Consider the following 24921-nt stretch of genomic DNA (forward strand, 5'->3'; position numbering starts at 1 on the left):
GCCCTTTGTGAAATTTTATTAGAATGTCTCCAATAAGGAAGAAACGAATTAAGTCAGAAGATTCCGCAGGAAGATTTTCCTTGGCACGGCAGAAATGAGGCAGCTAGTGTCACAAGGCAGGGGACCTGACACGTGGCTCGTCCACTCTATTTCTCGTGGTTACGCTAATAGGAGCTGACGCTGTGTTCACAAGACGTCATGTTCATTTGCCAACCGTCACAGCGAAGGATAATTTTGTCTGATGAGTGTGTCGGCGATGCGGGAGATTTTCTGTTGCTCCGTATCGAGGCGTCACCTTTCATTTAGAAGTGCGCCACGGTGGGACTGTCCTCGATAAAGGGAGGGAAGGCCGCCTAGAGCGTCTGCCACCGGGCGTTCGCTGTGTCCGAACGCATTAAAACAAGGTCCACGTGGCTTTGCTTGCTACACACACACTCTGTGGGTCAGAAGCAAGAGAAAGAAGCAGCGCATCTGACTCTTGTCCTTGGCTGTCAGGTGAACTAAACTCCCCAGATTTTTGAGTCAATAAACACCGTCATTTTCCTGTTTTCGTAACATACGCTGAGCCCCTTCTCCTCCTCGCTGGCTGGCTCTGTCCTGGGACATCAGTAAGCAGATGCCAGCACTGTGAAGCCCCAGACCCCAGGGAGTTTGCCGCCGGGTTTACCTGAGTATGTGCTCGAAGTGGGCGCCACCACACCCCGGGGGGCCCCTTGTAGCCGCCTCTTTCTAAGACTGTGCAGCACCCTCTTTGGCTAGTCAGGGTCCAGAGAAGGCAACAGAATTAAAAATAAAAGCCTAAGAATAATCTTTGGGACATCCCAAAGACTTCCTGCATGAAGTGACATGTCGTCTGCAGACCCCGGAGAAGAACACTGAACTCGTTCTTGGGGAAAGCACAGAGCATCACACTGCTAATTCCAGGCACCTCTAAAGAGTCATTTCAGAGATAACTTGACAGAGCAAAAGGAACACGAGTTTCAGAGTCAGAAGTAACAACGCGCTGGAGTCCTACCCGCGAACCAGTTTTTTTTTTTTTTTTTGCATCCATTTCTTCATCAAAAAAAATATTGAGCATAATCTCTACACCGGAGAGTCACCAGTGTGAGCGCGTGTGGAAAGCAGCTGGCACTGAGACCGGGCCCTGGCAGCCGCCTCGTGACTGCAAGTCCCCATCCTCGGGGAAATTGCAGAATGGAAAAGGTGAGTCTTCTCCATCAGAGAAGGCCCGAGAGGGGCTTATACCAACTAGAGCGAGAAGGAAAAAGGACACAAAACGTGACCACTCAGAAGGTGACAGCGAAGAGTCTCAAGCTGAGCGGCGTTCTGCCAGCAGGAGACGAGGCGGCGTCTGATATCCAGGCCCGAGGCCCACGGAGGACCAAGCAGAAACTCACATCAAGAATTTCCTTGTTGGCTTTTGGAGACGTGGCTTCTCTCAACTCCTTGATAGCCACGGGGATCTTGACCTTCTCGCCTTCTGGGTTCCAGAGACCCTACGACCGAGAGAGAGGGAAGATGTTAACTGGCAGCCATCACGGCATGCCACGTGCAACTCGTGAGCTGCATGGACTTCCTTGGTGACACCGTCCAGAAGGGCAAGGGACAAGGAGCACAGCTCCGCATTCTGGGGCCATCGGCGCGTGGGTCAGAGCAGTTATACTAAAACATCCTGGGCTCGTGCTGGTGTGGGGCGTTTCATCCTGAATCCTGAGATACCAGGTCTAGGCCCAACTCAAATGAGACTTCACACGAAGAGGGTCTAGAAGGAAATTAATTAAGAGGAAGCTGTTTTGACCTGGGCTATATTTGGATGCTGTCACTCGGTGGTAGGCGACTGTCCGTCAGACTCCGCCTGTGCCACCACCCCCTAAAAGGTGGCACAGAACAATGTTTATATCTGTGTATAAGTCTCACCAAGGCAGCTTATTTGTCACCATGGTTATAAAAGATCTCCCCTCAACAACTTGGGAAAAATGTTGGAATTTCCCAAACCCTTGGTGACACAAAGAGCCGACGGTAGCCGAGGACCCTTAGCTGGCTCACCCGGGTCGCAGGGGCCCCCAGCCCGGGTCCCCAGAGCGTGGGTGCCGAGTCTCGGCGCCCTCACCTTGTACACCGTGCCGAATGCGCCAGAGCCCAGCACCTTGATCTTTTTGAACTCCGTCTCCTTCAAGACCCTCAGGAGAGCCTGGTTGGGGGCCTCCCCACTGGGCGTAAGGGGCTCCACGAGCTGCAGGACACAAGGAAGAAGGGTGAGTGACGCTCGCTCAGCCTCCACACTCCGTGTCCCCGGGGACGTGGGTGTCAGGGTGGTCACCACGGCCACGTGGTCCTGCTGGGGCACAACCAATGCAACCTCCGTTTCTGTGTCCAGGCCAACAAGTTGCATGGAGAAAATTCTGGTGAGGAACATTTCTAAAGGCCGGCCCCTTTGGCAGCCCGTCAGGCCCCCTAACATACAAGTGCAGAGCTCAGAAAGAAACAGCCACCGGCGGGGCTGATGGCATTTTCCAAAGTCACATCTTCTCAACCGCAGTGCCCTCCAGAGAACTCAGCAGTACGTGTTCACACGGCCCTCTCCTGCGCACGTGCACACGCACCGTCCCTAAGCAGCACGGCACGCAGCTCTGCAACCACCTGCTGTGACTCGCCCCAGAAACGTTGGCTCACAACTGGATATTCGGAGGTCCTTTCTGGTTTTCCCATCACGAGATAAAGCACCACAGCACCATTACACAGTCACACCGCTAACTTTTGAACGGCAAGTCTGCAGAGGAGGGGCCTTCTTCCCACGGGGCGGCCAGGGCTCAGAGAGGGGCGCCGGGACCACCCCGCCCGCTCACCTCTCTCTCCTGCAGCAGCCGGCGCAGCGTGCGCTTCCGGACGATGTAACGCCTGCGCAGGAAGAGGACGACCCCGAGGGCCAGCACCACCACCAGCAGCAGGCCGCCCACGATGCCGGTGGCGATGGACGGGATCCCGGGCCTGGGACAGGATGGAGACACATGGGGGGTCAGATTTCACGGCTGGTACATTGCACTATCTCAGAGAGTTTGATACATTGAACTATCTCAGAGAGTTTGATACATTGAACTATCTCAGAGAGTTTGATACATTGAACTATCTCAGAGACTTTAATCTGTTGGTTAAGTAAACACATAATTCAAAAAAGTGACTCAGATTTTCGTCATGCTTTTCCATAGGAATTCGTAAGCATCCCCAGCGTATCTGCATACACTGGAGGCACAGCACTCCACGTGCACGAGACAGGTCTTGTCTACTGGCCGGGCTGGGTGAAGAGGCCCTTTCGATAATGCTGAGGCTCCTGGGAGGGTCCTTGGCTTTCAGGATGGGACCTTAGCCTCACAGAATGCTTGATGGGTGAGCTCAGAAGAGGTTACAAAGTGACAGGATTCTGCATAGAAAGCATCCATCACTATCTCAGACCAGGGATGACATGCAGCCTCAAACCTTTCAAAGGAGGTTTTGTCTGATTTCCGGGAGAGTAAAACTCAGAACTCAGGTTCTGAAGCTCACCAGCGTTAGTAGATTCTGAGTTGAGAATCTTTATAAAGTTATTACTGAGAGCTGACTGGGTAAGGCCCAAGATGGTTGCGTCCACCTAATACTCTGTGAAGCCATGCGGAGGGTTCCTGTCATCTTGAAGGCCCCGTCTGGCTAGTGTGTTGCGCCCTCGTAGGGGAGAGACTGTAATAATGGCAGGGAGCCTCGCTAGGGGTGTAGGCAGACGCCTAAGAGGCTGGGTGCCCCCGGCCTGCACAAGCTTCTCTCTGGGTGTTCCTGGATTGTTACACATAAGGCTCACTTTCCTACCCCCCAAAGTGGCTGATCATTGGAATGAGAAGAGGGCCATGTTCGGGGTGCATGATAACGATGGGATCCTGGGGAATTTTGAAAAGCACCCCAAAGAACTAAGCAAGGGCCCCAGATGGCTTCGAGCTTGGAAGGGGGAATGAATTGCAGCGTCATATCTGAAAGAAGAAAATGGTTAGAAATTGAATGTTCGTTGACGACCTGCACGTCCTTAACAAACGGATCAGCTATCTCTATAAACACTGTAACCGACGTGGAAGACAAAGCTGGGGACTGTGCTAGAGGCTCATCTACCCCTCAGGAGGAAGGCAACAGGACTGTTCCGTTTGAGGAAAGGGATCTGTACGTTCTCCGTAGTAAGATGGGGCTACTCTGAATTTGTTATCTACACACTGCTTTCCTAGGTGTTGCTACTTTTACTTATTCAAGTATACGTCTGACTCAGCCCTAAGACTTAGAGTCTTAGCTTTGGACTTCGCCACTTGCCCTTGGCAGTCTAAAAAAAACCTTAAAAAAAAATTATTGTTGGCACTTTTTGACATTTGGGTTTCATGTATTGAAAGTGGTAATTTTTAACTGGCCCATAATGCTGAATGTTAATTGTATTTTAAAAAAACCCCTTCCACGCTGGAATGAAATGTAACAGAAAAATGGAATTATACTCCTGAAAAAAAGTTATTATTAAGTGTCTATGCCATTCGAGCTTCTGGCATACTTCATCTTTTCAGGTGGAAATGATAAGAAATATCAGACTAATTAGCAGCATCATTTGCACATAAAGAATGGGCCATCGTCCTTTCGAATTTCTCTTCGGTGGGTCGGATGCACTTCATGAAAATGCTACTTAGAAGACTTTCTTCTCGGCGAGCACAGGGGTCCTCTCCTGTTTGACCCCGTCTCTCCCATTAATGCAGTTTGAATTAATGGGTTTTTACTGTTTTGAAGGGACCATTGAAAGATTCGAGGAATAATGTGCTACAGAGTCTGTGTTACATGGGTAGCCGTAGGAAGGTCGAGTAAATAAAAACTGAATGAAAAAAAAAAAGAGTAAAAATAACGAAGAATAGTCACTGGCTAGTTCCCAGGGGGGAAGTGATAAAAACCTCACTACTGAGATGTTGACTGTAGTAAAAAAAAAATAGGGAAAAGTTTGTTGTGTCTTCTCAGGCTCAGTGAAGAGGTGGGGATGGGAGGGGCGTCTTTGTCTCTGAGAAACTGCATTTTCTGTCTTTAATGTCTCCTGGATAGTGGGGGGGGGGCCCTTTTTCATGGCTGGCTGAGGAAGAAGGGCCGTGGAGGGCAGGGGCTCTGTGGACACGGTTCTGTGGCAATGGTAGCGGTGCCTGGAGGTTTGGCCAGTGTTCGGGGGTATCTAGGATGGCAAACAGGTGTCCTGTGCATAATTCAGGCTCCCCTCTAGTCCTTATTAATCGATAATACCCCTCTTTCGTGCTGTCTGAACAGGAATGCCCGATTCTGGGTGTCTCGTGGCATTTCAAGCAACGACAGCCAGTTGATCGGAACTGAAATGCTGAAGGCAGGAGTGTTGACCAAAGGCTGTTATGGGAGAAAATGCCCCGCTCCCCCGAGCTGGAGCTTTGCCATCCGCCAGAAAGGTCATTTAACCCAGGTCTGTGGCACGGCCAACTGGCCAACGAGGGCAAGAAGAGACGCTAAAGAATGAGACTGGAGCAGCCAAGGTGGTCAGAGGTGGGCCACGCAGAGCAGCAGCGACTGGCCCCTGCGTCGCATCTTACGTCCCCTCCAGGGAGCGCCCCAACCAAGCAGGCGGGCAGCGGGTGGGACCAGCAGGTGGCCTCTGCTGGGGACTTCCCGCTGGCCCAGAGCGGGGTGAGAACCCGACAAGGTCACAGGAAAACATCGTCTTTGCCCGTGGCGTGCTCTGGCTTCCCCCACAGGGCCCGTGAGATGTGGCCCTGTGACACTTACCCATGCGTGCAGCCTTCAAGACCCGGCCCAGTGCAGCTGTGGGGAAAGGGAGAGAAATGCACACGTCGATCAGCCTCTCCTCTAACGCTGTCTCTCGGAGGCTTTCATGAAACCATCGGCCGCGTGTGCCGAGTTACTCTCAATCGTTAAAATCACGCTGCATCTCACTTTGCGGGAGGTGGTTCACCACTCGCTTATGATGCCTTTATTCATTCGTCTGTTCGCTGGGCAACTATTTTCGAGTGTCTACGCTGTGACAGGAACTGCTCCGGCACCGAACAAAGCCAGTTTCTGGTCTTCGTTGCGGAACTGTTTTCACTACGATTTTGACATAGGTGCGGCTGTCCCGCAGCGGGCTCGAGACCGTCGCCACAGGCATGGGAGGGGAAGGAGCAGACGGAACCCCTCACTGGGCCATAGTGGTGGGGGGCGGGGTCGGCCGGAAACAGACGCGCGAGGTTAGGCACGTGTCTCAGCACAGAGAGTTCGGACCGGAAAGCCGGCTTTATCCTCATCCGCACACCCAAAACGCCCCCTGAAGCAGAGACAGTATTTGTCTCAAGGAGACTCCTGACTTGCTGGGCAGCACTGGCCAGTGCAAATGTCAGTAGGAAAATATTCCAGTTAAACGGAAAAGACGGATGTGTAGGGCCTGGGGACTTCAAATGTGGGAACAGGACGGGGGCGGGGCGCTCGTCTGACGCGCCATCTGACCCAAAACGTTTCTGTCTCCTTCCAAGGGCTCCAAGCTCTACACCCCGCACGTGGTTTTGAGGGGACTCTGCAGCCTCACCCCTGCAGTGCGTTCAGCCTCCTTTCCTACGCCAGATTCACGGCTTTTCAGGCCGTAGAAGACAACAGAAGGTCTCGTTATTTCACAGTCTATTCCCTTTTAGGACACCCCAAATTGTCAAAGACAAAAACCGTTCACTGATGGACGGCGCTGAAAAAATCTGACCCTTCTTACCAGCCTCCCTCTGCCCCCCATAAGGCAGTCTCCAGACAGAGATACAGTGGGAATACAGTGCAAAGTGGGCGCAAATTAAAATTGCAAATTTGGGACAAGACACGGTTTCACGGGCCTCTGAAAGTGCTGCTGGTAAACCACACGGATTGCTAGAGGCGGCTGATAAAACCCATCGCCACCACCAGTGCGAGCACTGACTGAGGGCTCGGGTGTTCCAGGCACTACTTTAAATACGCTGAACATAGTCACTCGAGATCACAAAAACCCTGTGAGCTATGCACCCTCCTAAGTTACACGAGGGAAGCGAGGCACAGAGAGGTTAAGGCACTTGCCTGAGGCCGCACAGCTAGCGAGAGATGAATGGAGAGAAGAAAGAATAACCAGTTTCAAAGAAGGTCAAGGATTATGAGATGCGTACAAAGAAATGTGAAATATTATGTATTTCTCTTTCTGGGAGGAGTCTACTTTGATCACCAAATTTATCATTGCAATAAATAAGATACAAACATTCAAAGTGCTTCCACTAAATATGGTCAAAACGGTTTGAATTTCCTTAGTAATAGCTCAGCCAGCGATCAACTAGCTGACAGAAAAAAGTGTCTTCAAGAACATTCCAGGAAATGCCACCTTTTATGAACTGTAGAACAACCATAGAAAAACTCCCGTGTGAATCCCGGTCATCTGCAAAGATACGCAGAAAGCCTTGGAGACGTGGCATGATGCAGGCCGTCACGCCCTCTGTCACTTACCCCTTCTCGTTTGGACATGCTGGCACTGCAGGACAGAGCCCTGGCAGCATGAACACCATGACAGCCCGAGAGGCATCCCCACTAGGACCGGCCACCACGGTCTGCCCACAAGCGCGTTATTGCTGTGGTCACACCACGGGGCCAAAACGCCCAAACCACTGACTCCAATCTAAACCTCTGAAGGTATCACCCGGAAGTTCTGGAAGCGTTTTACATCTACGAATGGGCAAGGCAGGAAACGTTTTGTTCTGCATTTTCCTTTCTAGGGCCAGAGTTCCCACTCACCCGTATGTACAGTTTCGGTGGCACAGGTGACACACGTGATTGGCATCCGAGAACTTCCAGACCAGCGTGTTGTTTTCTCCCATGATCCCAGACGGGCAGGTCTTGACACAGTGGGGGCCATCGATGTAGTGGGCACACTTTACACACTTGTCTGGTCCCTGCACCAAGGTGGAGAAAGACATTTATACAGGTCTCTCTCTTTTACAAAATGAAAGATACTTTCTACTTGAAATACTTATTGTGAAAAAAATCAAATAACATAGGCATTCTCGGTGTGGAAAACAAGTCTGTCTGTGACTGTGCTTGCTTGATATGACCTCCATTAACAGCTTAGTGTAAAGTCTTCGTGGCCTTAAACGCATATATAAAAACATAAAAGAAACTGTACTATATACGTTATGCGTTTTGCTTAATACTTTGTGGGCGTCTCGCCTTGTCAAGACAACCCTGATTGGCCTTCGTGTACATCTGTACTCGTGCTGGTCAGACAGACTTCTTTGTATATCATTTCTGAGGTTAAACAGAGGCCCTTAGGGAGCCAGACTTGCTGAGGCAAATTTAAGAAAACACCATCCACATTGGTCCCGTGAGAAGCAGGTGGCAGGTAAGGGCAGTGGCGGCTGCCCAATTCGCTGTGTAACATGCTGAATTTGATTCTGTCTGTCAAACATGGAGTGCTGAAGTCTCACTTCCTCTCTAGAAGATTATTACTGAACATGTAGCTGTGAAACGGAATCTCGAAAAGTCTTGCTGTGCGTTTCTTTAAAAATCCTTCCAATAATTGTAAACTAATATTAAAAAAGAACTTGATGATGTTTGATCAAGATGATAAAGCAATAATGACAGATGTCAGGAAGAGTGGAAAGTGGCCAGCGACATCCCCAGGCCACCACGGGCTTCCTCGTTTCGTGGTGAGAGCAGTCGGTGTTAGTTTGGGGACAGGGGACAGAAAAGGTGACGCTCGTGTAGCAGGTCGTGTAAGGACTTTGACTCAGTCCCAGCCCCGCAACCCAGCTGTGGGGTCACACGGCCTCTTGTTTGGGTAGCGGGCTTGGACGGCTGGCTGTTCCTAGCAGCTACCGGGTGACGTTGGTCACCTTGGTGGCTCTCCACCCGCGAAGGCTTGTCCCTATGACACATGAGTGGGTCACTTACGCGTCCCGTGCAGGTTACGTTCACGGCCTGGGGCAGGCATTCTGGATGGCATTGCACGCACTCAGAGTTCTCCACAAACTCCCTGGGCTCGCTGGGAGAGAGCGGGCAAGAGAGGAAACGAATTAGTGAGCCCCCTCGAGACCCCGGGCAGTTACGACGGTCCGAGCTCATCCGCCTGAAGTTTCAGGCGACACTAATCACCTCTCTCAGAAATTCACAGCAATTTTAGGTACAAGTCCATCATCGGGGATCTGGGACCTCCCTGCAACGTAATAAACTGCTTTGAAACGAATCCCTGCTCATCTTTTCCTGGAATAAACACTCCCGCTTCGTTTGTAACCAAAACACCTCGCCTACATTTTCCTACGGGCGCGATTTTTGTGTCTTCAGGCAAGCAAGCCAACCAGCGGAACAAAGAGAATGGTCCTTGAGAGGCAGCCCTCCACTCTCGAGTTCACGGATATTTAAGTGAAGGTGGGGACAAACGCTCACTCTAGACCAGTACACACGGGAAGAAGGAAAGAGCTGTTCGAATCTGCTCAGTGGTTGTCACTAAACGCTGCGAGTATGGAGCGCACATGTGATAAATTTTGCTTGCAATACTTTTGCCCCTCCTCAAAGATGTACAGGCCAGTGTCACACAGGAAGCTGATGTCTGATCAAAAGGAAAACAGTGTGACAGCTGTTAAGACTGAAATCTGATGTTAACTAACGGGCAGTGAACGCCGGGCAGTGAACAAGGAATATTTACACCCAAAAATGTGTCCCATGAGTCTTCCCGTTCAGGCAAATGGCATCACTTAAAGCAAACATGCCACATTAGTTTTTCCTGTGCTTCTTCTCCGGGTTAGCACGCCTGCTGGGGGAGCCAGCCTTGCAAAGGTAGTAGGCACCGCTGGACCCAGTTCTCTAGCAGAAAGACACAGGCACCAGTGATGTGCTTATTTTAATTTCCTTGTCTCTTTAAAGAGAAATGAAAACTAAAAAAGTGAGGCTAGTGTCTATCTGTAGCAGTAAGAATTGTACCAAGATTTCTTGCTCGTTGAAGTAGCACTGTCCATTATGCAAATTCCTGTTAGGTCAATGAGCCTATCAGCTAAAAGTTGCCCACAGAATTGAACGAGGTCTTTTCATCCTGCTTCTCAATATTTCTGGACCCAAACCATGGCCCAGGCCCTGACAGGGAAATAGGAAGGAAGGCTTCTGGTAGCCATCTGTAATTCCAATCGCGAAATTTCCCTCTGTCTTTAAAATTTTTTAAAATCGCCCCTGCCAATCTCTATTCTTCAATTTTTCTTTCCTGTTCATTTGTTTCTCGTCGTTATTTGTGGTCATGCAAAGCTCTACATCAATATTAGGATTCCCATAGAACTGACAGACTCCAATTTTTATTAATGGCAAATAAACTCAGCAAGCATAATAATGTGAACGTTCATTTCTTTGTCCGTGGTTATATTTAAAGTTATTTGCCCTGTTCGGCGTTTCTTGAACATAAGACGCAAACTAATCAGGGACTGTGATTTGTAGCGCTATGTCTGACGCATCAGGAACGGTGCACGGTCTTGGCCTCACGCAACCACTGATGCCTGGTCCATTTCTCTCAGGAACTTTGTACCGCTGAGTATAGAAGGTACGTCCAGAAAAAGAGGCTCCGTAAATCATCGGAGCGGATTCAGTAACGAAAAGGGTTTGCTCACTTCCTTTTGTAATTAACAGCTGCCAGCAAAACGAAACACAGGAAAAGGAACAAAAGAAAAAGATCCAAACCGAACAACTAGAAACCTATAGAAACAACCTTAAGTCGTCGTCGTCGTCATCATCATCATCATCATTACTATGATTTTACCAAACGAAGGGGTTAAAACACGGCGGCTCATCATCATCATCATCATCATTACTATGATTTTACCAAAACGAAGGGGTTAAAACATGGCGGCTCACCCCTCCAGGAGGTTGCACCTCTCCACGCACTCCCGGTCACGGCTGACGTTCCTGCAGGACACACAGTCCTTTGGCTCCGGGCCCCAGCAGCCCTCTGACGAGCAGAGTGGGTTACAGACGTGGCCCGCGGCCTCTGAGAAGACAGAGTGAACCCCAGGAGTCAGTGACGGCATGGCCACCCGAGGGATCAGGTGACACAGCGCCTGTGGGGGAGGAGCTGGGTCCCCTGGGATCTGGGGCTGCGCAGACGCGCTGTGGGCCTTGGAATGAAGCAGTGACACAGAGAGGGGCTCCAGAGGCTGGCCGCAGGCAGCCTCCTCCCTGCGGGGTGCGGAGGGTGCCGGGCCTAGACCTGGGCAGAGCTTGCTGACTGATGCCAAAGCCGACGGCAGCGGCAGGCGAGGTTTGCTGGGGGCTGCTCGCCGTGCGGGAGGCACAGCCCGAGAGCTTTACACACAGAATTTCGTTCAATTCTCTCAGTAGCTCTGTGGTGTGGGAATCACTATTATCTCCATTTCGTGGATGAGGAAGCTACAACCTAAAGACACTGAGGAAGTCGACTAAAGTCTCAAAGCCAGAGTCGGGACGGGCACTCAGATTTGCTTCGGACAGTGGCCGGGGTCTCCGCACTGGGCCATGGTGCGTGACCAGCTTCCAAAGCTGGCTCTGGCTCTAAACACAGGATAAGACATGCCGGCGTGACACGTTCATCCCGTCGTGCATGTGTGCGTGTGTGCATGCGTGTGTGCACATGTGCGTGCATGTGTGTGCGCGCGTGCGAGCTATAGTCATTAGAGGCTGAAATGAGCAGAGAGGAACCTATGGCTAAAATGTAATATAATTAATACAAATTTAGCACTGTCAATTAGAAATAATTGCTAGCCTAAATCTCAGGGTAGATTTATCCTATGAAATGAGAATGCCCTAGAAACAATTCTGAGGAACTTCGCATGGTGATGTCACAATTAGGAGTATATAGATTTCTTTTCATTGCTTTCTTCAGGAACGAAAAAAGCGAGTTAACCGTTTGGGACTGGCCCTTCAAGAGTCGAAATCAAAATAAACGACCCACTCGATCCCTCTCCGCGACGAAGCCAAAGCGATTACTCACGGCAGTCCTGTCCATTCCTATTGTTTATAATCTTGGTTTTCTGGCTGAAGGTCCCAAATAGGTTTTGCCAGCGTATGGTGTCTGCGTAGCACAACTTCTGGTTCCCCGAGATGACCACGTCTCCGTCACTTATCTCCTTGAGGGAGCGTAGTCCCAGCGACGTGATGTGCAGGCCGACAACCGCGAGAGAAAACTGGCCACTAGATTGGAGGGAAGAAAACTAAAGTGAAACATGATAAAAACAGAATGTCACTCAAACGTTGATCTCGTTTTTCTGGACCACTTCAGATTCGCCGCGAACTGCCTTCTGGTCATCGTGAGTCATGCTGCGAAAGGTAGGTACTGTAGCCTTTGAAAACTGTGTTTTTTAAACTCTTCCAGGGAAAAGCTAGTTCCTTATTCATGTAGCATCTTTAATCCCAGTGGCAGACTGGGGCTGAATAAATGTCTTAATATCATTATTTTATTTATTGCATTGTTATTTTGCCTGGGAAATGAGAACATGTTCTAACCTCTCAAACATCCAAATAGACTTCCAAAGTCATAAGTTCATTTCTCCATCCGTTCATACATCTATCCACCCATCTATCCATCTATCCATCCATCCATCTGTCCATCCATCCATCCATCCATCCATCCACCCATTCATCCATTCATTCATCCACCCATCCACCCATCCACCACCCATCCATCCATCCATCCATCCACCCACCCATCCACCCATCCACCCACCCATTTACTGAACAAAGATTTGAGGTAATATGCGACTAACTCTATGGAAGTTATGTGTATATTTCTTACTCTCAAGAATCCCTTTGTCTAGTGCAGATACAATCATATGAGCAGACAATTTTAGCTTGGCACCTGAGTATAGGATAATGGGCATTGTAGAGGCAAAGTGAAGGGGCATCTAAGCCAGTCAAGAGAAGGATGGGGTGGCTTCCTGGAAGAGGTGACGCCTGACTGTGAAGACATCTAGAGCAGGATCTACGCTATTTTCTTCACCACCCAACACTGTACTAGGATCCTACAAGTGATCAATACGTGTTCATCGAGCGACTGGACGAAAGTTATTCGGATTAAAGGGAGGGGTCCCCAAGCCACCTGAGGAGCAGGAAGGCAAGACAGTCCATGACGGGGGCTGAGAACGAGGCGCTGCAGCCGAAGCAGGAGCGTGGAGGCAGGGAGGCCTGAGGGAGGCCGGGGCAGGGTGCAGAGGCGAGCACAGGGGCCCGGGCGCCGTGGGGAGGGTGCGGGCCCGCGTGTGCAGGCGGCGGCAGCACAAGAAGGAGACCTGTCTGTGTGGGCAGGAAGCTCCCTGGACGTCAGGACGGGGGATGGGCCGGCTGAGACGGCGCCGAACGAAGAGCCCGGTCATCAAGGCTCGAGATGACAAGGCCTCAGCGTATGTTAGAGACTCCTCTCTCCTTGTTTCCCTTTCAAAATGGCCCTTTCAGGGGTCAATTATGGGAAACAGGTCTCATAATCAGACTGTTTTCAAGGCAGGTTTGACCAATGGCCTCCCAAATTCTTTCTCAGCACAAAATTCATCCTTACGCTTATTATGTTAAAGGGGTGTGTGTGTGTGTGTGTGTGTGTGTGTCTGCTGGAGTGGGGAAAGCGGAAATTCTGAAAGAAACACTTGATGTCAAAAAGCCTCTCCAGTCCCCCTGATATGCTGAGCTGATAAGGACGTGTCACCTCAGGGCTACTCTTGCTAAAAAATGCACAACCCTAATCAAATCATGAGAAAACATCAGTCATTCTACAAAGTGCCTGAAGAGCACTCGTCAAGTGTCAAGGCCACGGAAGGTAAGGCCAGACTTGAGGTTATCACAGATCGCAAGGGACTAAGGGGCCAACAGCTAGATGCAGGGCGGGGTCCTGGATTGGACGAGGAACGGTGCAGGTGTTCGCGAGGAAACCGGTCAGGTCTGACTGACGTCTGTGGTTCAACAGCACTGGGCCAGTGCCCGTTTCTTCGTTTCGATACCTGCCCTGCGCGTCCATAAGATGCGCACACAGGGGGAAACTGGATGAAAGACACGTGCGGACGCCCTGGAGCATCTTTGCAAGTCTCACTTCTCTGAGTCTTATTTCAAGATGAAAATATTAGAGAGGATCCGCCGGGCTTTGGCTGGGGCCAACTTACTGTTGCTTTGTTCTGCCACGTATGATCTCCAGGTTCTCGAAAGCATGGAGGTCAGTCCTGTTTTCTGGCCAGGCCTGAATCAGCAAAAACCCTACAAGGCAGAAGGAAGGTTCAGACGCGCACTGCTCAGGAATTTATTTATTTATTTTTGGTCTGAGACAGTCTCATAGGATGCTCAAGGGACTGTAGCATGGGCAGGAAATGTGAGCACCGGATCTGATGCTTTTCATCATCAGCGGGCATCCCGCCTCTCTCTGGGGTCCCCACCACCCGGAGCCCCTCCAGCGCGCTGTGCCCCTGTGCCGTGGCCCCGATGGCCTTGCTGGTCTCCATCTCCGATTGCCCCGAACGGGCTCCTGCTCTTGGTGACACTGGCCATGGACCGAGCTGTTACGGCATATGAGCAGGTTGGTCTATTTTTCTTATTTGAATCCTGTCCTCAAAACGATCTTGTTATTTAGGTCACATGATCTCCTTTCGAGGGATGAAGGAAGTGTGCTCTGAGGGCAGTGCTGAGGCCACCAGTGGGAGCAGGGGCGTGAAGTCCGGTCTACAAGGTGGGGAGCCCTGCTGTTCTCTCCCCATTTCACCGGCTTCTCTCCTGCCCAGAAAGGCTGCTGGGCCGTCAGGGCGGCTGGCCTGGCCCGGGGCGGGGCGGTAGGGGGTTGAACACATTCACGCAAAGTGGTGAACGACCCAGGTCTTTGCTGAGAGTGTTCACCCCTCACGTGCAGGGGAAATTCCTTGTTTACAAAACATCAAAGAACTAATTACTCGTCAGTGGTAGACTCTCAGGAGGGATGTTTTTATGGCAAGGGACAGGAGCGTACGTCTCTCTGTAAAAGACCCATTTCCCGCTCGTCCGCGCCCACCTGTTATCTCCTTCACGGTTTTCAGAATGTCCAGTTCCTTCGGGTCCAGAGGTGGGGTGTGAGTGAAAGAGTCACTGGAACAAGGAACAGAACGGTTAATGATGGACGATCGCTGCCTGCGGACAAAGCGGATTTTGTGTTTTCTGTGCCAGTGACTCACTCTGCGACTTACCCCTTGAAAGCTACCGGCAGGATGTGAAGGTCCCCACTGATGGAGGTGCAGTTTTTGAAGTGTTTGATATTCGTAGCATTTATGGAAAGTGTGTCTTTAAATTCACCAATTCCTATTCCGTTGCAAACTGTGAAGAGAAGGGAGATGTTGAATTAAGCAGAGCTAGGGTTCCACAGACACAGGGGAGCAGGAAAGGGAGCTGCGGCCATGAGAACGGTCACCACCATGCCATCATTCATTCTTTCAACACACACGGATGGGGGGCCCGCTAGGTGCCAGGAGCCATGGCGGGCTTGGGGTGGCAGCGGTTCCAGGGGACACCACTGCTGTCCTCACGGGACTTGGGTGTCCTCCTCATTACTTCCAGAGTCTACTCGCTCTTGACGACTCTCCGTGACGGTGCAAGCACCTGCTGACAGCTGCCTGGCGTGGTTCTCGTTGGCGCCCCTGATAAACCTCAACACCTTTCCACCGCCCTGACCTGAGCGGCAGCTTTGTCTTCTATCTTAAGAAAAAACAGGTGCTTTTTTTTTTTTTAAATTTTATTAAGGGAGTCATATTTTTAAGAAAATGCTGAAAACACAGGAATAAAGAGGAACAAAGGGACCAGCAATTCTACTGCGTACCATTCACATCTCAGGACATTTCTTTCCAGCTAAGCTCCATGGTTAAGTCACAGCACATATGCAGTTAGCATTTTGTTCCTCCCCCCGCCCCCACTTACTGTGCTGTGAACATTTGTCCTGTCATTAAAACTATTCACAAACACGGTTTTTAATGGCCGTCTGATGTTACAACATAGCGAGTACTGTAATAACTTTTATGAGATAATTTAAACCGCTTTTCTTCTGCGGTGTTTACTTAAGTCAAACGCTTTGATCTGTGTCCTGTTGCTACATAGTCTCAAAGGCCCTTTTCCAGACTCTTGAGCTCGCTTGTTAATTTATAGCCACCCCAGAATTTCTGTCACAGATGCCATCTCTATCCCGAACACGGGGCCTGGAGTCTTTGCCACACCCGACACCAGGTCACGCCAGGTCAGGGAAGCTAAAGGATAAAGGGGTTTGGGGGGGGGGTGCGAGGGCTGAGAAAAGGTTCTTGGTTAATGAAGAGCACGGAGACCAGACATCCAAGCGACACTCACGAGCCTCGACTGGATTCTGGATTGAAAAATGGCTGAAAATGACCGATTGGGACAGGAGGGAGAGGTTTAAATGAACCTGAACCCTGGAAAATAGCATCGAGTTGAAAATAGCTAAACTCGGGATGAATGTGGAACTGCCCTTCGTTACTCGGAATGTCCCTGTTTGTAAGGAACGCAGGCTGACGTACTATAATATCTGGAATTATCACATGGTTCAGAAAACACACACATGTGCGCAAACACACAGACCCATGTCTACAAGCAAACATGGAAGGAGTGAAAGCAATGTGGCAAAATATTAAAAATTGGTGCATTTATTAGAAGGGCATACGGATGTCCACTGTACAGTTACTGCACCGTTGTGGGGTGTCTGAACATTTTCAAAACAAAACAGGAAGTAAAGGATAAGCAAGGTTAAGCTGGCCTTGGGGGTACCCTAAGAACAGGGGCCACATCCAGGAAGGAATGCATTTCCGGCCTGAAGGAAGGGTTGGCTCAGATCTCCTCTGAGGGGGCGCTGAGGGGGGCTGGTGGGCGCGGAAGAGGCCTCCTACCTTTGCGACAAGGCCCTTCGCACTTCTTACACTTGCGAACCCCGTCCTCCTCCACCTCGTAGCTGTCAGAGCTGCAGGCACGGACGCACGAGCCGTGGTCTGTCACCACATAGTTACCTGCGGGGCAATGAAAGAGGGGTGGTGACGGGGGCAGCAGGTGCTCCCGGGTCCCGTGTCCTCCTGTCGCAGGGCTGATGGGAAGGGCCCATGATCCTCCGGTTCGTTTATTTTAAGGACAAAGAATGAAAGGCCGCAGACTGACAAGGAATCGCGTTTGAGAGCTCAGACCACGACGTGGAGACATAAAGATATTTCACGTCGGGCAGAGAGCAGGTGTGTGAGAGAGAAAACACCGTGTCTCCTTTTGGGTTTCAAACACGTCTGTGCGGCTCAGTTTTTTCCCGTAGGTTTTGCCTTCAGGACTTATGGTTAAAGCTTGACTATTTATTAGAAATACGTGAACCCAAACAAACACCCCTCCTCCACCAACGCTGCCGCGGTGGGGTGGCATGTAATTCTTGGGGCTGACGCCCTGCCTGGTGCGGTCCTCCCGGGCCTGGCCATCTGCCCACGCTGGCGGTGGTCGGACCAGCCGGTCTGTGTCCAGCCTGGCACATCGGCCACGGTCTCAGCACCCCTCGCCCTCCAAGTAATTTACTTGTGTTGATATTAACGCAAATATTATATTCTTCAGGAGCTGTATGTCTTCCTGTTTTGACTTCCCCAAGGAGATCCACAAACATATTTACTAGTCATTTGTCATTTTTTTTTTCTGTGAACTGCCTGCTTTTGTGCTCTTAGGTTCTAAGGGTTTTTCCTGTGGATTTTAAAACTCGACCTATTAAGCCCTCTCTCCCTGATGACATCTGTGTCATAACTGTGACAAATTTTTCTTTGTCTTAGTTCGTCATTTACCTCACAAAGGCCTATTATTCTGCATGTGTGTGCTATTTTTTTTCCGTACAGAATTAAACATTTTTCATCTCCACAAATCCAGTAAGGCAGACCTCCCTCGCAGTTGTCCTGAGACATTTTTCTCAATCAAGATGGGTTCTAAACTTTTAAGTAGACAACGCTAAGCTTTCTCTTTTCGGAAAAATTCCGTGCCACCGTTTCCGTCAACACAGTAGCCACCAGCAGACCGCGAATGCCAACGTGCAGCAGCTGTGCCTAAAGAAAAAACACCACAAACAAAAGACCCCCGTGCGGTGCTCCTAAGGGCGCAGCTTTCACCAGAATCACGACCACGAAGGAGGCAGGTCTGACGTACGCTCTAATTTATGTCTGTTAAATACCTGCCTGGTACCGGGACCGAACCATGACATGGCCCAGTGGCTGCGGGGCTGTGCCAGAGAGACGGCTGAATATTCCAGACCAACACAGCGGGACCTGATCCTGGAGCCTGCACGACAGGCGTGCTTCCCGTCCCGGCCACCACAGCCACACAGACGCTGGCGAGCAGAGCAGCAGCCATTGTCTGTCACCTGGGGCGGCGACCTGCCCCGCATCTGCACTCGGAGGGGCGCCCGGTCCCGTGCCGGACGACAGGGCAAACACACCGGCCCAAAGCCTGGCCGACGCAGGGGACTCAAGGCTCCCAGGAGGGGACAAAGCAAGATTCGGTGCCTGGAAATCCAGGACTTTTCTCCTCCAGGACTCACGGGGGCACTTCTTCACGCAGGTGGCGCCGAAGCTGTATTTGCCCTCCGGGTTGACGTCCATCTCGTACGTGGTGGGGTTGTACAGCATGAGCGGCGGGCAGGTGTCCTTGCACGTGGCTTCGTCCCGGAACTTGTGACAGACCTGTGTAAAAATAATACAAATGGGGACACTCGAAAACGGAGCCACCGTGGGGGGACTGCCTCGTGCGGCTCATGGCTCAGAGCTTCAGGTGTGAAAACGAGGCACAACCACCTTCAGACTCAGCCTAAAGCAACATTGAACCCCAGAGACTGTTTGCAAAGAACATAAGCAGATATCATGACCGCCGTACTGAAAATGAAACGCACCGTTTAGAGTTAATGTCACGATGGCACATCGTCTGCACCGACAGCCACGCCCTCCTTCCCTGGGGGTGCCTGGCCCCCTTCCCCCCGTCAGGCCCCTCGCCTTTGTCTCCCAACTGGAACACTGTTTGGCTTCTGCCTGAGCGAGTGCTTCCCAAACAGCGATTCTCATTGATCTCAAACGCTGCTGCCTCTCGTGTTGTGAGGCTTTCTCTATTTTCAGCCTGACACCTGTCACAGGGGGGTGACGCGCTGGCCAAGCCGAGCGAAGACGCTCGCGCTGTTCTGATTCCGTTCAGAAAGCTCAGGTTACAGTTCTTAACATTCGGGTGTTCAGCTAGGGCAGGAAGGTCTAGCAAGGTGCTTTCGGTAGAGTCAGAAAGATCGTTCCCTTAAAGCATAGTTTTTCTTAAATATACTTTCCCAGCTCTGGTAATTTGTGGATTTGGATGATGGAAAAGCACATCTCTTTCTTAACTGATGAAACGACCCAGAATTTCACACACTAGGCCAGTAGCTGTGGAGGGCTATTACTTCTAAATCCAGTTTATACTGGAGTTCCTTTACAAAGAACACTCGAGGGTACGTTTTAGAATTTACTGGCACACTGCAGAAAACCCCAGCCAGACGGGGCGCCATGCAGAAAGGGCCACAAATACCGTGGTGGCCCGAAGACTCGCTTGCCATCGTTCCCCTGAGCTGGACCTTAGAACCAGCCCGGCCCGGCTGAGTCAAAGTCCTGGGGCCGGGTGCAGCCTTCAGGACGTAAAAACCTTGCCTTCCTCGAGACCAGAGTCTTCGGATCCCGCCTTAGGAGGGCCTCCTCGCCTGGAAGCCGGGAGGGTCCGTCACAGTTGGTGCGGACTCTAGGACTCACGTCTGCCAGCCCTGGTGTCTCCAGGACGAGCTGCAGCCTACGTGTGCCACCCACAGCCCACCGGGGCATCGAGGCATTGTTAGAGCTTTCCGCAGGGGCAGGGACGAAAGCGAGTACTTGAAGACCCGTTAGGGGCGGAGAGCAGGCAGCAGGAATCTGAGCCGTGGGAGAAACAGCAGAGGGCCTGGCGCATGAGACCCAGACGGAGTCCCAGCCGTGCCGCTGAGATCCGCGTGGCTCTGGTGGCTGCTTAACATCTCTGCACATATTTCAGGGGCCCTGACGGTGTCAGTTCCCGGTTTGGGATGAGAACTAAGGGGAACAGTAAACGGTGTGACGATGTGGCTGCTCGCCACAGTGAACACCAGTGACAAATAACTTGTGTTTAGTGCTCATTCTGTGCCCAGAACCTAGCTATGAATGCCGCGTGCATTTATGTTTTTCAGACCAGCGGTCCCCAACCTTTGTGGCACCAGGGACCGGGGCTCCTATGAGAATCTAACACCCGATGATCTGAGGCGGAGCTGAGGCGGTGATGCCGGCGCTGGGGGGCGGCTGCAGATACAGATGGAGCTTCACTTGCTGGCCCACTGCTCACCTCCTGCTGTGCGGCCCGGTTCCTGACAGGCCACAGGCCGGTACCAGTCCACAGCCCGCGGGTTGGGGACCCCTGATTTAGGCCACGTATCTGCTAGGTACTCTATTACCTGCCATTGTCAGATGAGGGAACTGGGGCACTGAGGGGTCGTGGGATTCGCCCCCAGTCGCAAAGTAAGCGGTGAAGGCGAGACAGGAAGAGGCCTTTGTTCCCTGGCAGAGGGCGACGTCCCGCTCTGCTACTGCAGGGGCGTTTCATGCACGGGGAGCCCCACCAAACCGTGGGCCAGAGACGCCCCCCACGTGGCTGGCCTGACCACGGGGCCGGGGCCCCAGGGTCTTACCAGGCAGTCGCTCTCCCGCGGCCCTGTGCAGCCGGCCGCACACTGGCTGTGGCAGCAGTCGCTGGGTGACCTGCCACGGCAGCGCCTGGAGCACTGCTGGGCACAGACGATCCTGGTCACTGAAAGGGAACGGAGGGCACGCGTGAGCCGGCGAGCCAGTGGCGATGGCGAGGCGCCCCGCCCCCGGGACCCTGCAGAGCACGTGCGAACGTGATGGAAACGTGAACGAGAGGAGACACTGGTGACCCCGAGGCTTCTTACAGTCCCCCCCATTCGCACTCTGCCAGCTGAAGCCGAACCGTGACTTTTCTCGGCTGCGCCTCTGCGTTTTCCTATTAGTTTTAACCGCTAAGGAAAACCGAGTAGCTGAGCCTAGACTGTTAGACCAGTTAAATATTAGGCGCCAGTTGGAATTGAGTTTTTGGGTAATGCAGAAAGACATGCAAATAACAAAAATGCCTGCCAGGAAGTAGTGTTTGTCAGTGTCACGTTAAACGCCGGTCTGTTAAGGACAGACAGTCAGCTTCTAAGCTGACGTGTCCTCGGATTCCTCGGCCATCCAAGCTCCTACACTAGGTGGGACTCTTGCAGAAAAACCCTCTTGAAAGAAGTTGCTTGTGCTTCTGCGTGGGTGGTGCTGGCGCAGGTAAGGCAGACGGCGCTTCCGTTCCCAGGAAAATCTGCCAAACACATTGTTCACAGAGGCCGACTGAGGCACAGGTGACGTTCACTGATCTGTGACCGGCTGAAGTGCCACAGGGAGCCCACGCTGCGTCACCCGCCGGTGGGGAGATCTGCAGGACTGTCATTCATGGGGCTGCTAGCGTCTGGCCTCACAATCGAGAAAGCTTTTGGACTCTCCAAAGGAAACCCCAACACGGCAGCTGCGTATGGGGGGACGAGGTGACTGCGCCCCACTTACGTTTCTGGCAATTCTCCTGTCCCGCACCCCAGCAGCTCCCGTTGGGACAGCCTGGGTCACACTTTGGGCCTAAAACAGACAAGTCGTGGTTAAATTCACATCTTCGCGAAAGGGAACAAATCACGAGAAACAGATGACACCCTCCCCGAGCCCCTGAGCAAAGGAACATTCTAGAGAAGAGTAGCTTATTCATACTTCTTCTTCTTAGTTTGTTCAGCTGGGTGGTTCGCAAGATGATTGAAAAAACTGCTTCGATTCACATTTCAGCTGTGGGAACTGAGGCAGAGTGATTATGGATCGCTGCTCACAGGCTATGACACTGAGATTTAAATGAACTCAGGGCTCCAGATTTCAAATCCACGTAGGCTTGGAGAACTTGCCAGAACCTTCCGCAGTCACGTGAAGCGTCTCTAACCCGGCGGAGTCAGCACGCACTCGCTGCACGCTTGCTACGTCCAGCCGTGAGGGACTGTGTGGGTCAGTGGTCCTGGGGAGTTTGGGCCTTGCAGGTAAAAACTCCCAGGCTCTAAGCCAGACAGCACAGAATGCTGCACAGGGGGAAACTGGTCAAAGGGTGTATCGCTTTGCTGATTATCTAAAACCTCAGCTGTTGATGTGTAAGCTACTGTCTGAAAATGCTCTCAATAGATCAACCAATCATGTGGTTTTTATAAATGATGATCGACTATAAATTACAGCTACAAAAGTGCTTCGTCTCTTGAGCTGCGTTTTGTTTTAATCAGCATTGAGAAATCTGAAGACCAAGGTGTCTGATCCATAGATAGAGAACAGGCCGATCACCAAATCTGATAAAAAGCCATCAGCCATGCAGAGATCTTTCTCTGTAAAGACACAATAACCTGAAGGAATCAATATGTGTCCCAGGGCCTCCCTTGGTCAGAAGAATTTAGTCTCTGGAAGAATTTAGATTTAAAATGGAACGGTGGTGATGTACAGTGGGATCTGAACCAAGACACCCTGTTAATATGACTGACTGTTTTCACGATCACCCCCAGGGGTGAAAGGCAGGAATGCAATGCTGGTGTTCTTAGAATCAGGAGAGGTGGTGAGGCTGAACCCCAAATGGACAGAGCTGTGCATTAAAAAGAGAGAGAGAGAGAGAGAGGCAGAGAGAGAGAGGAGAGAGAGAGAGAGAGAGAGAGAGGCAGAGGGAGAGAGAGAGAGGCAGAGAGAGAGAGAGAGAGAGAGAGAGGAGAGAGAGAGGCAGAGAGAGAGAGAGAGAGAGAGAGAGAGAGGCCGAGACAGAGAAACAAGGTGACGAGAGAGGAAAGAGCAAAAACAATACATAGAAACGTTGTAAGTGACGCGTCTGTACAGAGATGCCGTTTTGTTTTTACTTTGCCTACACTTCTCCATATTTTTCAAATTTCTATTACAAGCACATGATAGGTCTATAAACGAGAAACTCCTAAAATGAAAACGCGTCTTTCCGTGACAGAGGGGAACATTTGCCAACCGATGAGTTCGGAGTCTGCCTCCGACTCCGTTCTGTCTTAGATAGGTCCTCTCTGGTGGGGGCACCCTTTGCTGACCGCTTCTTTGTGCTCTAGATCAACGGGACTCCACGTCAGCTCGCTCTCCTCCCCCGTCACCCCACACTCAGCAGCTGGAGGCAGCGGGAACGTTGACGCCACACTTACAGCTGCTCATCTGGTTCTGAAAGTCCAGCGACATGTTGCTCAGGAAAGTGCTGTCCACGATGTCTCGCCACTGGATGGTCTCCACGTTGCAGAGGAGGGGGTTGTTGTTGAATCGCACGGCGCCTTGCAGGATTTCTGCGTGAGAGAGGAACCCCGGTAAGCACGCCCGCTGCCTCCTCTCCTCCAAGCTCTCGCGAAGCGGGCCTGCCTTCCTTTACATCTGCGTTTGGCTAAAAACGCGCCAGCGTGCACACGCCGCTCCCCACGGGGCCTCCGCGGGGGCGGACGAAGAATGAGCGGAGGATGGTGCCGTGGGGGAGGCTGCATTTCCCCCGAACTGGACCTTTGAGGAACGAATGATTAGGATGTAGAAACGTGGGCAGGAAGGAAGGCGATGCTGCTATCGGGGGGCAGTGCGTTCGGTGAGCTGGTGGTTCCCGGGGAGGCGGACCCGCCTGCCCTGGAATGACCGTATGACGTCAATGTCGGGAGGGGCAAATGGGACGGGAAGGTGACGGCGACCACCAGCATCGCAGGCTGGTGACGCCCGGAGAAGGTGACGCCGTGAGGCGCCTTTCGTTGGAGAAAGAGGTTGAGGGTGGAGAATCTGTACGTAGGTGGAGAGACGGGGCGGACGCCAGGAATGCAAAGGACGTAAAAGACCGGACGATTGTTTCAAAGGAAGAAGCGACAGGACACGAAAAATCAGGGGCGAGAAGAAAACGTCAAGCCAGAGCCAGGGAGAGTGTGGGTCAACGACAGGAAATGCGACGTGTGCGGAGTGACTCATGTGCACAAAATACTGCAGCGAGGACTGTGGGGTCTGCAAAGATGGATTAGAGCCGTCGGCTTCTAAAAGCCGACAGGCATATGGGGCGACAGCCAGGGCACACAGCTCCCGCCCGCAGCTGGCCTCGGCGTAGGCAGGGCCGGCACTGTGCGGATTGCTTTACACGCACTTTCTGAGTGAATCCTCTCAATGGTCCTACGAGTCTGTAATTTAAAGACAGATACATGAATAGTGCCCAGCACCCCACGGGCAGGGAATGGATGTGCCACATGCACAAAGCACCCGCATGGAAAGGCTGTCGCTGGGAAGGTCTCTGAGCTGCGGGGAAGGACGACCTGTCCTGGAGTGCCGATGGGAGCAGATTGGGGGGTGGGCGGGGAGACACGGAGTGAGGGCTCTGCGGGCTTTGGGCAGACAGAAGCCGGGCAGAGGCCCCGAACCGGGACGGTGGGCGGTTTCTCCAGTGGATGGACGAGAATGAAGGCACCGTGGGAGGCAGGCTGGGAAGGGCCAAGCCGTGGCGCTGTGGACGTAAAGTCAGAGATGACGGCAGGACAATCGCGTGAAAGAATCCACTCGGAGGGAGCCAGAGTTAAGCAGACGAGGCTCTGATGAGAGGTCAGAGCTGGAGACGCAGGACGGGGACGTCGAGGCCACCGGGACAAGCAGTGCGAGGTGGAAAGTGGGCGTGGGCCTCGCAGCGCATGGCCTGCGGCTCCTGGAGGAGGGTTCAGGGCCTGGCAGCCTAGAGGGGCAACGGGTAACGCAGAGACGGCCACCCTCCTATTTTCATTTTCCACGTTTCACGACTGCTCAGTCCGTGACCGGCACTGGG

At 52.0% G+C, this 24921-nt stretch overlaps 1 protein-coding gene across 1 annotated transcript in view; it reads right to left on the reverse strand.

Annotated features, from left to right (window-relative positions):
• The window catches only part of EGFR (epidermal growth factor receptor), a 168861-nt gene that overhangs the window by 30179 nt on the left and 113761 nt on the right, over positions 1–24921 (reverse strand). Inside the window, exons 4-16 of the mRNA XM_039862805.1 lie at positions 23297–23431; positions 21636–21704; positions 20714–20832; positions 18551–18692; positions 16890–17006; positions 15192–15318; positions 15020–15093; positions 14148–14238; positions 11996–12195; positions 10885–11017; positions 8944–9034; positions 7789–7946; positions 5788–5823 (exon numbers count right to left, since the gene is read on the reverse strand). Coding sequence (XP_039718739.1) covers positions 5788–5823; positions 7789–7946; positions 8944–9034; positions 10885–11017; positions 11996–12195; positions 14148–14238; positions 15020–15093; positions 15192–15318; positions 16890–17006; positions 18551–18692; positions 20714–20832; positions 21636–21704; positions 23297–23431 — 1492 coding nt within the window. The remainder of the gene's footprint in view (positions 1–5787; positions 5824–7788; positions 7947–8943; positions 9035–10884; positions 11018–11995; positions 12196–14147; positions 14239–15019; positions 15094–15191; positions 15319–16889; positions 17007–18550; positions 18693–20713; positions 20833–21635; positions 21705–23296; positions 23432–24921) is intronic.

Source organism: Pteropus medius, unplaced genomic scaffold, assembly GCF_902729225.1.
Source record: "Pteropus medius unplaced genomic scaffold, Ma_sr-lr_union100, whole genome shotgun sequence".
NCBI lineage: Eukaryota > Metazoa > Chordata > Mammalia > Chiroptera > Pteropodidae > Pteropus > Pteropus medius.